Source organism: Pituophis catenifer, unplaced genomic scaffold (assembly GCF_029215685.1).
Source record: "Pituophis catenifer annectens isolate HBS135680 unplaced genomic scaffold, rPitCat1.0.hap2 SCAF_7, whole genome shotgun sequence".
Taxonomy (NCBI): Eukaryota; Metazoa; Chordata; class Lepidosauria; order Squamata; family Colubridae; genus Pituophis; species Pituophis catenifer.
The window spans coordinates 14,601,570-14,614,563 of record NW_027256887.1 but is presented as its reverse complement, the minus strand read 5'-3'; the positions used below and the strand labels follow the sequence as shown (position 1 = coordinate 14,614,563).

Genomic DNA, 12,994 nt, shown 5'->3' with positions numbered 1-12,994 from the left:
CCACAAGCATTAATTGCACTATTGTAGCAGTTATCAGAAACTATGGAATATATTTATTTTAGACTAGTATTCTCAGTTTCAAACAGACTTCTTTTACTATAAATAGAACATAGAAATGCGTACATATGTTAGAAAACAATTGGGTTATTCATTTGCATACTTTCATAAGAACATTAATAAAAGTAACGGCGCATCATAAATAAAAATATTTTTTAAAAAACTTAAGCCATTTATCTGAAGATTAATTCAGGAAAAAACAATTAGAAATCTTCATTTTCAGACTAATTCTTGAAGCATAATAATGAAAAAGATTCATGTTTAAAAAGCGACTCCATTTCTTATTTTAGAAAGTGAGATTATGTGGTGTGAAACCAAAAAATATTCAAATCTCAGGCAATTATAATATGTAACAGTATATAAAAAGTCTGTGTGTGTGTCTGTATATATAAATATATAAATATTTGTGTTCTAAGAGTTATTTTCCAAGTCTTTAAGACTTTAATATTTCAAGGTGACGAATGTATGTAATACTCCTTCCTCCTCCTACCCTGTTTCCTTGAAAATAAAATCTCCCCGGATAATAAGCCCAATTAGGCTTTTGAGAGCATGCGCTAAAATAAGCCCTCCCTGAAAATAAGCCCTCCTCGAAAATATTTAAATGCATGTGCAGCCGGTCCCCGCCATTTCCTCTGGTTAGGATTAGGGAGACAGAGCTGGAAATCAGGTAAGACGACAAGAGGAGCCCCGTCTTGCTCCATGTGCCCCAAAATAATAAGACCTCCCTGAAAATAAGGCCAAGCGCTTATTTTGGGGTTCAAAAAAATATAAGACAGGGTCTTATTTTCGGGGAAACATGGTATTTTCTCCACAACCATCCTGTGAGGTGGTTTGGGTTGAAAGAGTGTGACTGGCCCAAAGTCATCTAGCCAACTTTGGCTACATGAGAGTGGCCTACAATTCCCATCTCCTGGTTTCTAGGCTAGCATCTTAACCACTACACCAAACTAGCTCAAATGGCACAAACTAAGCACCAAGCATGGAAAAGTAAGAGTCTCAATGAAAGTGGGTCACTTTCACTTTAATATGCATATAATAAAAACTTTGTAAGCCTCGGAAAACAGAGCATTCTTCAGGTGGTCTAATTAGCTACAAGACTAAAAACAGTCTCAGGTAAAAAATGATGTACATAAACAACAATGAAAAGCATATAATTATTTATCATCAAGAAACAGAGCCTTCTGTTGATAGTTCACTAGAATACAAATTAGGAAATGTACAAACATGTTATTATTGTTTTAAGATCCGGCATCAATTCTGAATGTTTGGTTATGTTGAAATGTATCGGCAGCAATCTTTCACATTATGCTTCGAAATGGGTGTGTTAAAAACAAAATTTGAAGTAATTCAGAAACACATAAAAGAGAATTAAAAGACAAATACATTTTGGAAAAAACCCACAAACATGATAGCGTGCCAAAGAAATGGCTTGGATTCAAAGTCAAGTACTGTATGTCATTTAAAAAAAAAAAAAAGCAAGTCCTGAATTTTTCTTATGCTGAAAGCATAAAAGTTGTCCTGGAGAAATCTTTGCAGGAATTGTTCCACAACTAAAATAGAGATCTGTCAGAAATACCAACTTTTTGAACATCACAAGATCCAACAATTCATAGTCAGAATCTGCCGGCTGTACCAAATACAGCAGACAATTCCACAAAATTGTAAAGGCTATTTTAATGAGAGTGGCTTTTAATAAAGATTCTTGCAAGTCTGATTGTCCTCTCCTCCCTTATATGCAGAAACTATGTTTTAAGTGACTCCCTAATTCTGCAGGACAGCTCACACTGTGAGTTCTTAGAAAGAGGGGTCTTATCAGTAACAATATTATGAGGCCCATAGGACAATCATTTTGAATTGTGTGAGTTAATGTTCCCATTGCGAGTGTCTGGCACCCTTCTATGCCATCTTCTCTCTATGATTTTATCTGTTAATATTTTTATCTGCTGTGTTTTTTAGCTACTGTGTGGATGAATGATTTGTTTGTCAACATTTTTCTGTTATAAACCACCCAGAGTCATTGGATATGAGATGGGTGGCAAATTTTATAAATAAATAAGTAAACAAACAAACAAATAAATAAAGGTGTTCAATGAAGATATCTATTGCCAATACCAAGATTTTAAAAGCTACAGTGCTTTGGTATGAAAATTAAACTAACTTTAATTATTCAACCAGCACAATCTGGTTTCATGGAAAGTCACAGGCAAAACTGTGGCTAAGGAACTAAAGAAATTAAATTAAATGTGGGAGTTTAATGGCTGGGAAGGGAGAGATGGAATCTGACTAGGTTACCTCTTCTTTTAATCAATGAAGAAGATTCAATAGTAGTCTAAGTGGGATTGGAGTATAGACAGGTTAGATATGAAGTAATGGCAGAGTGGGGAATGAGGTGGAAGGAGGGAGAAGAGAAAGGGGTTCTTTTCAAAGGATGGAGGGAGAAGGGTGGAGGGCATCAATGCAAAAAGAATATTAATGTTATACATGTTTAATGTTATAATATCATGAAAGCATATTGGTAAATTCTGTGAATAAGCTTTCTAAATTTACCTGGATGTGAGAAAATGTTAATCACGTAGAATGTTCTAAAAAATTCAGTGGAAACTATTTCCCTAAATATTAGAGACATGGAGATTTTATTAAAAGGAAAGGGATTGTTAATAATGTCAAATCATTTAAGCTTCATGTGCTTATGTTACAAAAAACATAAACAACAAACAGGTTGAACGATAGGTATTAGGATGAACTTTTTTTTTTCTTCAAGGATCTAATAAATTAAAGGGAATCGGGTTTTTTTTTCCAAAACTGCCATAAATGGTAAGGTTCAAAAGTTTCTAAAAGATAGGGAAGATATATACATATATATATTTATCATAAGGGAAATCTGATAAGAGCATATCAATTCTTGCATCTATATACGGTATCCTCCTGGTCAGGGTCAGATCAGTTATGAACTGTAAAAAAAAAAGAAAAAAAAAACAGCTAATTTTATAATAGGAAGGTACTTCAATATTAGTGTTGGGAAATGGCCAGTCAGGTATGGAGGAGGCCTCAAGCGGGGGATTAGCCTTGAATTGTTTCACAGGCACAAGAGATCCAGGTCTGACCCTCCTCCATAGAGTCTTATCTATCTGTTCCCAAGAGAAGGCAAGCAGTCTGGGGAGAGTCCTATATAATCGGTAGAATATAATAAAGTAGGCAGCTTGAACTCTACACATGTAGATTTGGTTGCTTACAGCTGACAACTGGCATATTAAAACCACAGACTAGAATGCAAAAGAGGTTTCAAAACTTAAAATGCATAGTCATGGATTCATAGATGCATGCCCAAATATGAATCCTGCAATAAAATATTTTATTCAGGTAGATGTAAATATACCAAATCTAATTTTGGTTGCCACGATGTAAAAAAGATGTTGAGACTCTAGAAAGAGTGCAGAGAAGAGCAACAAAGATGATTAGGGGATTGGAGGCTAAAATATATGAAGAACGGTTGCAGGAACTGGGTATGTCTAGTTTAATGAAGAGAAGGACTAGGGGAGACATGATAGCAATGTTCCAATATCTCAGGAGCTGCCACAAAGAAGAGGGAGTTAAGCTATTCTCCAAAGTACCTGGCGGTAGAACAAGAAGCAATGGGTGGAAACTAATCAAGGAGAGAAGCAACTTAGGAGAAATTTCCTGACAGAACAATTAAACAGTGCCTGCAGAAGTTGTGAATGCTCCAACACTGGAAGTTTTTAAGAAGATGTTGGATAACCATTTGTCTGAAGTGGTGTAGGGTTTCCTGCCTAAGCAGGGGGTTGGACTAGAAGACCTCCAAGGTCCCTTCCAACTCTGTTATTCTATTCTATTCTATTCTATTCTATTCTATTCTATTCTATTCTATTCTATTCTATTCTATTCTATTCTACTCTACTCTACTCTACTCTACTCTACTCTACTCTACTCTACTCTACTCTAATTCTTGTATAGATTACATATGGATATCTTTTCAAATTTCTGCAACAAATTGAAACCTGTATCAGATCAGCTGCTTTGTTTGAAATGGTATAGGACTAAAAGATCTCCAAGGTCCCTTCCAATTTTATTGTTCTATGTTCTATGATTATTACATTTAAATTAGAAGAGATTTGCCATTTACTTACAATTGGCTTTTTAATCCTTACAGTGTAATGCTATACAACGCAGCAGCAAAGCTAACAACTAACTCAAACGCTGAGAAACTTTTTTCAAGAAAATAAGATAAATGAAATATCAGCAAGAATGAGGTGGGATGTTAGGGCAGTATTATGAGGAGAGTGTATAAATCATATGAACATGATTTTAAAAATCTTAACAAAATACAAGTAGGGATTATTCAGTTATTAGCAATTTATTAGCAAGATAGAAGAGATCTGGATCAGCTCATATATACAAAGTGAATAAAAGAAGTGAATTACCGTAGATGATTTAGACACAGATAAATTCTCCTCTCAAATGATTTTTCCAAGCAAAAATACAGGTAGTCCTCGACTTACAACCACAATTGAGTCCAAAATTTCTGCTGCTAAGTGAGATATTTGTTAAGTGAATTTTCCCCCATTCTATTACCTTTCTTGACACAGTTATTAAGTGAATCACTGCAGTTGTTAGGTTAATAACATGGTTGTTAAGTGAATCTGGCTTCCCCATTGACTTTGCTTGTCAGAAGGTTGAAAAGGGGGATCACATGACACCGGGACCCTGCAACGGTCATAAGTATGAGTCAGTTGCCAAGCATCTGAATTTTGATCATGTGATCATAAGGATGTTACAATGGTCGCAAGTGTGAAAATGGTCATAACTTTTTTCAGTGGCATTGTAACTATAAATGGTGACTAAATGAACTGTTGTAAGTCGAGGACTACCTGTATTACGAACATGATAATAAAGATTGTAGAATGCTGAAAAGCTTAAAAAAAGAATAAGTGCAATTAAAAATGGCAAAAACAATGAATTAAAACAAAGATTTAAGAATTCAAACTTGTTTTCAGCCACTATATTCTCCAAATAATCCATCAGCAATAAAAACTAATCAATATTTAAGTAGGTTAACCAGAAATAGCTGCATAAAAAAATTAGAGTGAAAGATCAGCCGTGGCAGCACTGGAAAAGCAGGTATAACAGCAGGGGGGTTAATAATTGTGGGTGGGCCTCAATTTTTATTCCATAAATGTGGAGGTTCTACAAAGGTTGTTAGTTCAAGGGACTGTCCATTTTTAAACCAATAGAATTTGACAGAAACTTCTTAGCCTTATTTGTCTATAACAAATCAAATATTAAATGGAGTTGTTGCTGTTGTTGTTTTCATTCACTCAAGTCAGATTCTTGGAGACTGCTTGGATGGAGTTCCTGCAGTTTCCTTGGCAAAGCTTTTTGCAGAAGTGGCTGCCATTGCCTCCCTCCTAGCATGAGAGAGAGAGTCACCCTGGCTTTGTGTCCAGGATAGGACTAGAATTCACACTCTCCTGGTTTCTAATCTGATACCTTAACCACTATACCAAACTTCACTCTAAATTGAAAAGCAGAAATAAAGATAACTGCTACAAAGGAAGGTTGTCCCTTTCAATCAATATTGATGCAATCAATAATTCCAAGTTGTACTTAAAGGATTCTTCACTATTATTTAAACTAATGTCAATTAGACCCTGCCCTACTAGAGAACCTGTTTGGCCTCTAAAATTAATAACTTGCACAATAAAAGGAAGAACCCAATTAACCTCACACACCCCATCAACAGCACTAAATTCCTATTCCAGCAAGTTTTTATTAGCATTCCTTCCAAACAAAACTCTTCAAATTGATGCCTAATTGAAACAGAACAATACTGATGCTCCACAAATACAGTAGCTAATTATTACATGCAATGGTAGATGTAGAAGGTTGAATTAAAAAAAAAAACACCTTAAATTTACTGCAGGGCTACTTCTACACTAAATTAATACTTAGTGAAGCAGAATGTCTTCCCTTCCATAATGAACTGCATGAGGTCCTGTCCTGACAGAATACCGTATTTTTTGGAGTATAAGATGCACCGGAGTATAAGACGCACCTACCTTTTTTGGGGAGGAAAAGAAGAAAAAGAAATCTCCCTCTGCCTCTGAGCAATTTTGCCTCGTTGCAGCAAACAGCTGCTTTACTTTCATTTTCATTTTCAGCATAGCTTGATTAGCACAAGGGGAAAAAAAATCCGCTCCAGCAATTTACCTCTTTGCAGCAAGCAGCAGAGCCCTGAACAAAACAGCTGAGAGCAAATCAGCTGAGAGTCGGGAGGTCGATCCAATCAACTTGTGCTAATTAGGCTGTGCTGAAGCTGAAAGGGGCTGTTTTTTCTTGCTGTTTGCTTGCAAGGAGGTAAATTGCTGGGAGGCAGAGGCCAAAGGGTGGGGGCCAGTGGGTGGGCGGGGCTACATTCGGTGTATAAGACCCACCTAAATTTTTCTCCCCTTTTAGGAGGGAAAAGGTGCGTTTTATACTCCGAAAAATACGGTAAGTTATGTAGGTCACTGCTATTATTTTTATTTATTCAAAAATATGCAACGCAAGAACTTTCACAAGTAGCTGATTTGGAAACGAAGAAGCATCATACTGAGTTCCAGTCTTCCTTCTAGCTTTTCAATTTAGCATTCAGTAATTAGTGCCATTAGTTTACTCAGCCAAGACGATTAGATTCACTTTCTTCTCCACTGGGCTACCCAGAACATCTACTATTGCTTCCACCCTGGAGAACTTACGGCAAGGCATAATAAACAGAAGAGAATGAAGAGAAAACGTAGAGTATATAATTATGTATCATAATAAGAACCTCTCCATTAGTGTAATGTAGCAGTATCTTCCATTCTAAAGGTGACCTAGTGACAATCTTTCACTGGTAGTATGATTAGTTTACTACAAGTGGACATTAGACAGTTATTTTCTTATCTGTAGAGAGAACATTTCGGAAAATACAGGCAACTCGCTAAGGATTTGCAATGTAAATTGATGGTAAAGTACTTAAGACCAACATATTTACTATATTAATTAAATGGTCTATTTAACATGGAATATCAATCCTCTAATCACATCTCATTTGAAGTTATTTCAATTAACAACTCTAAAGTACACCAGCACAGACCCTACTGTTCTAGGCTCATTAACATCATTTTCATTATCTGTCAAATCAGGGAGTAAAAGGCAGAAACTATAAACACTCTCTAGAGTAGCCCCCTTTCCTACTTAAGAGATTATTAGGAGAACAAGCTGCAGTAATTCTCATTAGCTGCTCAGTTTGGGGGGGGGGCAGGGGGGCGACTTTCCATCCACTGAAACAATAGATGGAATCAGTAAATGGACAGATTTTCATGCATTCAAGGGTAATCTGTCCTTAATCAAACAAAATCAATCTTAAATTGTTGATGAGGCATAGAAAGCAAATTGAGTTATAGGATGAAGAGGAGCTGAGCACAAAGATTTAAATAAAACATAAGTATGGATGCTAGAATCTATCAAATGTATTCTTACAAAAAAAAAACACCTTTCAATTTGTTTGGTCTAGTGATTAAGGTGCCAGGCTAGAAACCAGGAGACTATGAGTTCTAGTCCCACCTTAGTCATGAAAGTCAGCTGGGTGACTTTGGGTCAGTCATTCCCTCTCAGCCCAACTCCCCTCACAGAGTTGTTTCTATGGAGAACGTAGGAGGAGGAAGGAATATTAAGTATGTTCGCCATTTTGAGCTATTTGACCAGTCCGCTCCCACAGAGAGGGTCTCCTCCGGGTGCCATCAGCCAAGTTATGTCGGCTGGCGACACCCAGGGGGAGGGCCTTCTCTGTGGGAGCCCCAGCCCTGTGGAATGAACTGCCCCCCGAAATACGAGGGATTTCCGACCTCCGGGTGTTTCGCTGCGCTCTGAAGACCCTGTTGTTCCGCCAGGCAGGGCTATTAACATAACGTTTTAAATTGGGGTATTTTAAATTTCTGGGATTTTAATTGGAGCCTAATTATTTAATGATTTTAAATTTTAAATTGTTGTTGTGTTTTTTGTGTTTTTAAATAGGCTGTACACCGCCCTGAGTCCTTCGGGAGAAGGGCGGTATAGAAATAAAATTATTATTATTATTATTATTATTATTATTATTATTATTATTATTATTATTATTATTATTATTATTATTTATAAAAATAACTAAGGTGGGATTCTTTTAAAAAATAAATAAAATTTTAAAATTTAACTAATTGGTTGTTCTTTATACACTGTGCATTTTCAAAAACATAAATGTCAAGGAACACAAGACAACAATAATCTTAAAATATCAGATTAAAGCAACGTATAAAGTAACATGAATTTTTACCTGTATATTCGCTAGTGAAAACAACAAAGAAAGGAGTCACGAGGTCATTAATGCCCTGAACATATCCACTGGCTGGATGGCGTATTGCCCAGATGAACAAAATTCTTTCAAAAATCTGGGTGGGGGGGGAGGGGGATATAAGGAACAAAAATATAATTATAGCAAAAGGCACATATGTCTGAAATTCATGTACTGGATATGTGGAAGATGGCTCTTATGCAATGGAAACCACTTCTAAGAAGATATATTTAGCTACCAAGTTTTGAAACTCAGAAGAAAGGCATAAAAATGTGTCTCTTTCACCAACCCTTTAACTGATTTTAATGATACGGTATTTAATTTTGATTTTAATTATATTTTTTGTTATATATCCTAATTTGCAATTTCTTAATTATTAGAAGCCATCTTGTATATTTGTACGAACAGAAAGTAGGATATAAATACCGTGTTTCCCCGAAAATAAGACCCTGTCTTATATTTTTTTCAACCCCAAAATAAGCGCTTGGCCTTATTTTCGGGGAGGTCTTATTATTTTGGGGTGCATGGAGGAAACCAGAGGAAATGGCAGGGACCGCCTGTGCACGCGTTTAAATATTTTCAGGGAGGGCGTATTTACAGAGGGGGCTTATTTTAGCACATGCACTCAAAAGCCCAATTGGGTTTATTATCAGGGGATGTCTTACTTTCAGGGAAACAGGGTATAATATTAAGTAAAAATAGAAATTAAACAGTTAGATTATGGGTAAGGAATCTCAATCAGCCTACTTGAGGTCTCAGTGCATACTCAGAAAATCAAATTAGCACCAAGATATTGGTGAAGTTGTTAAACACATTACAATAAAAATGCAAGAAGCCTGCCTAGCTCTTGGAAAATAGTAACATTTATAACAGAATTTAAATAGCGTTATTATACAGTGTTCAGCTAACAAAACTGAATTAGCCATTATACATTGTACTTTTATGGAGATTCCATATATAAATATTTGCTGAATTTGAAAAAAAGATAACAGCAATGAAATCAGCTAATTTTTAGAGAATATTAAAGTAACAAATACAAAGCAGTAAGAATTAAATAGCTTGAAGAAAAATAATTTTTTTTAAAAAAAATCAATGTCCATAAAGCATATTCATATACATAAATGAATATATTGATATTCCTTCATCAGAGCTATCAAGTCCCATAAGTCTTGCAAACAATCTTTGTAACTGTAATACTGACACTCTGATATGCCCAATTATGGAGGAATATTTCAAATCAAGGGCTGCTGTAAATGATTCTTTTTTATGTAGATATTTTGGGAAGTTCATGCTCTCTAGCTTTCATGTATACTTATTAGTCTAATTAACATAGTACAGACTTTACATATTGAGATCATTGAGATGTATTATGTTATAGGATTAACATCAAGGCTCTAAAAGTTTTACAATATAGGATTAATATCAAGGGAGAATAGAACAGCTTATTTTTCTCCAAAATTTACTGTGTAATTGCAGATCCTTTCCCCCTGCCCTATAATCTGAGTTTATTCATTTCTTGTGAATATAATTAGGGCAATGTAGTAGACTGAGCTAAGGAAATGCTTGGTATACACTAAAGGACTTCAGAAGTCGTGGAAAAATGGATCTTACATAATCTGATTTCCCTGCTAATCATGCAACTTTTTTAAAAAAAGGATGAATGAATGAGCAAAAAAAAAAAAAAGGGGGGGGGGGGTAGTAGACCAATTAGGAAAAAAGGAAGAAGTGGTTCCAAGTCCCCTTTAGAGATTCTGGATTTGTTATGCTGGATATATCTTCAGTAATGGGATTATTGGGATGAAAATAAGTATTTATCTTCTCTCCAAATTAACTTTACCCACTCTTTTTCTAGGATTCTGGAAGGTAGGGTGACAATGAAGCTAAGAGTTCAGTTTCATGAGGCGTGCATCTGGGATTCCAGATAGACATACAGTATATCACAGAAGTGAGTTCACCCCCTCACATTTTGTAAATATTTAAGTATATCTTTTCATGTGACAACACTGAAGAAATGACACATGGCTACAATGTAAAGTAGTGAGTATACAGCTTGTATAACAGTGTAAATGTGCTGTCCCCTCAAAATAACGCAACACACAGCCATTAACGTCTTAACTGCTGGCAACAAAAGTGAGTACACCCCTAAGTGATAATGTCCAAATGGGGCCCAAGTAGCCATTTTCCCTCCCTGGTATCATGTGACTCATTAGTGGTACAAGGTCTCAGGTGTGAAGGGGAAGTAGGTGTGTTAAATTTGGGGTTATCGTTCTCACTCTCTCATACTGGGTCACTGGAAGTTCAACATGGCACCTCATGGCAATGAACTCTCTGAGGATGTGAAAAAACGAATTGTTGCTCTACATAAAAATGGCCTAGCCCTAGGCTATACTCGGTGGCCAAGACCATACAGCGATTTAACAGGACAGGTTCCACTCAGAACAGGACTTGCCATGGTTGACCAAAGAAGTTGAGTGCCCGTGCTCAGCATCATATCCAGAGGTTGGCTTTGGGAAATAGACATACTGTATGAGTGCTGCCAGCATTGCTGCAGATGCTGAAGGGGTGAGGTGTTAGCTTGTCAGTACTCAGTTTTGTTGCCACTAGTTTAGACATTAATGGTTGTGTGTTGTGTTATCTTGAGGGGACAGCACATTTACACTGTTATACAAGCTGTATTCTCACTGCTTTACATTGTAGCCAAGTGTCATTTCTTCAGTGTTGTCACATGAAAAGATATACTTTAAATATTTACAAAAATGTGAGGGGGTGTACTCACTTCTGTGATATACTGTTTGAGGTAATAGAAATACAACTAAGTCAGCTCCTCATGAATATAGTGCACAACCTTGCAATGATAAGGTTCAAGACTAGATGAGATGTTACAGCAACTTCTTGTCTGAATGAAAGCACAGCTCTCGGCACAATCTAAGGCCCATTTTATTACTGAGGAGAGCTGCATGATCGAACTTTCCTTACTTTTCAACTAAACAATACTATTGTATTAAGATTGGCAAACCATACACATCCAATAAGCATTGCTTATAAAGGAAATACCGTTTTTCAACACAGCATATGTCGATATATGTAGAGATATATGTAGAGATATATTCTAACTTATTATATATCCAAACACAAATTGGAGAACCATAGGGTTATACTTGCCTCTGTTACTTTGGACTGAAGAATTAAAGCTTCTGGACTCATGCGAGGAATATCTATATGAATCTGTAACAGAAGCATTTAAATTCAGAAACCTTCAAAATATACAAGCAAGTTCAAGTCAGATGTGTTTGCAGGTTTCACTTTTCAAAAATAAAAATACCTCACCTTTAGCTTCCTAAGAGCCTTATCTTTTAGAAAGCTTTATAATATATACTTACAATTAATTCAGTATTATGAGTGGAAGCTTATATATTATTTTCTGTTTAAAAAATTCTCTGCATGCCAAATGCTTTTGCAGGTACAAAATAGAGTGTCATCTGTTATTGCATACTGTTTAATCATCCCTGAACCACACTAAACTCATGACATCCTTGATCTTTTCTTTAATCAGTTAATAGAATAAAAACCATCACTTAACACAAACACCCTCAAAATGAAGACAGACAATAAGACACGGGAAACAATTTATGCAGATGATTTACATAGCAACCTTTGGCTAAGAAGATATTTTTCAATTATTTCACAAATAATATACTAGCTTTCCAGAAGAGAGGAAATCCTTCAAAAAGGAATTACAGACATCCAAATGAAGAGGAGGAAATTATATTTATTTTTTAATTCATTGTATACAACTACCATATAATCACATTAGTGAAACTTATAACCTCTAAAAGTTGGGTGGACTACAGTCCCATAGCTTCAGTAAACCGCTGGAAAAATTCAGTGATGAGGAATCAGAAGCTGAACTTCAGCAATTTTCTGAAGGTAATGACAAGTATTCCAGCTTTGATCTAACACAGAGGTTTCCAAAGTATATTTTAGGGCCGTGATGGCGAACCTATGGCACAGGTGCCACAGGTGGCACGCGGAGCCATATTGGTGGGCACGTGAGTGTTGCCCTAGCTCAGCTCCAGCATGCATGCGGGCACCAACCAACTGACTTTCAGGCCTTCTGGTCCCACCGGAAGTCAGAAAACTGGCTGTTTCCGGCCTCCACAAGGCCTCCGTGGGGGAAGGGGAAGGCTGTTTTTGCCCTCCCCAGGCTCCTAGAAAGCCTCTGGAGCCTGGGGGTGGGGGGAACGGGCCTACCGGGCCCACCATGCCATCGCGTGCCAAAAGCAGTGGGAAGTGTGGGGGGGTCATGTGCGCATGTGCGGGAGGACGGGGCACATTGAATTATGGATGTGGGCACCCGCACCCGCGACCCCCCACGCTCCCCCCACTTTTGGCATGCGACGGCAAAAAGGTTAGCCATCACTGTTTTAGGGGCATTCATGGATAATCTGTGACAGGAAGACGTTATCTTCAGACTGTCCTGAAAAAAATATTTATCTTCCTCAGCAATGAACAGAACCAAAAAGCAGAGTGCTCTTGTGAGACTTAATTTATTTAATAGATTTATTAATATAG

The 12,994-nt window shown here is 36.7% G+C and overlaps 1 protein-coding gene across 2 annotated transcripts in view; it reads right to left on the bottom strand.

Moving 5' to 3' along the window:
- The window catches only part of TBC1D22A (TBC1 domain family member 22A), a 133,731-nt gene that overhangs the window by 81,883 nt on the left and 38,854 nt on the right, over positions 1-12,994 (bottom strand). For both annotated transcript variants that reach the window (XM_070947295.1, XM_070947296.1), the window contains exons 7-8: positions 11,585-11,647; positions 8,405-8,519 (exon numbers count right to left, since the gene is read on the bottom strand). In XM_070947295.1, coding sequence (XP_070803396.1) covers positions 8,405-8,519; positions 11,585-11,647 — 178 coding nt within the window. The remainder of the gene's footprint in view (positions 1-8,404; positions 8,520-11,584; positions 11,648-12,994) is intronic.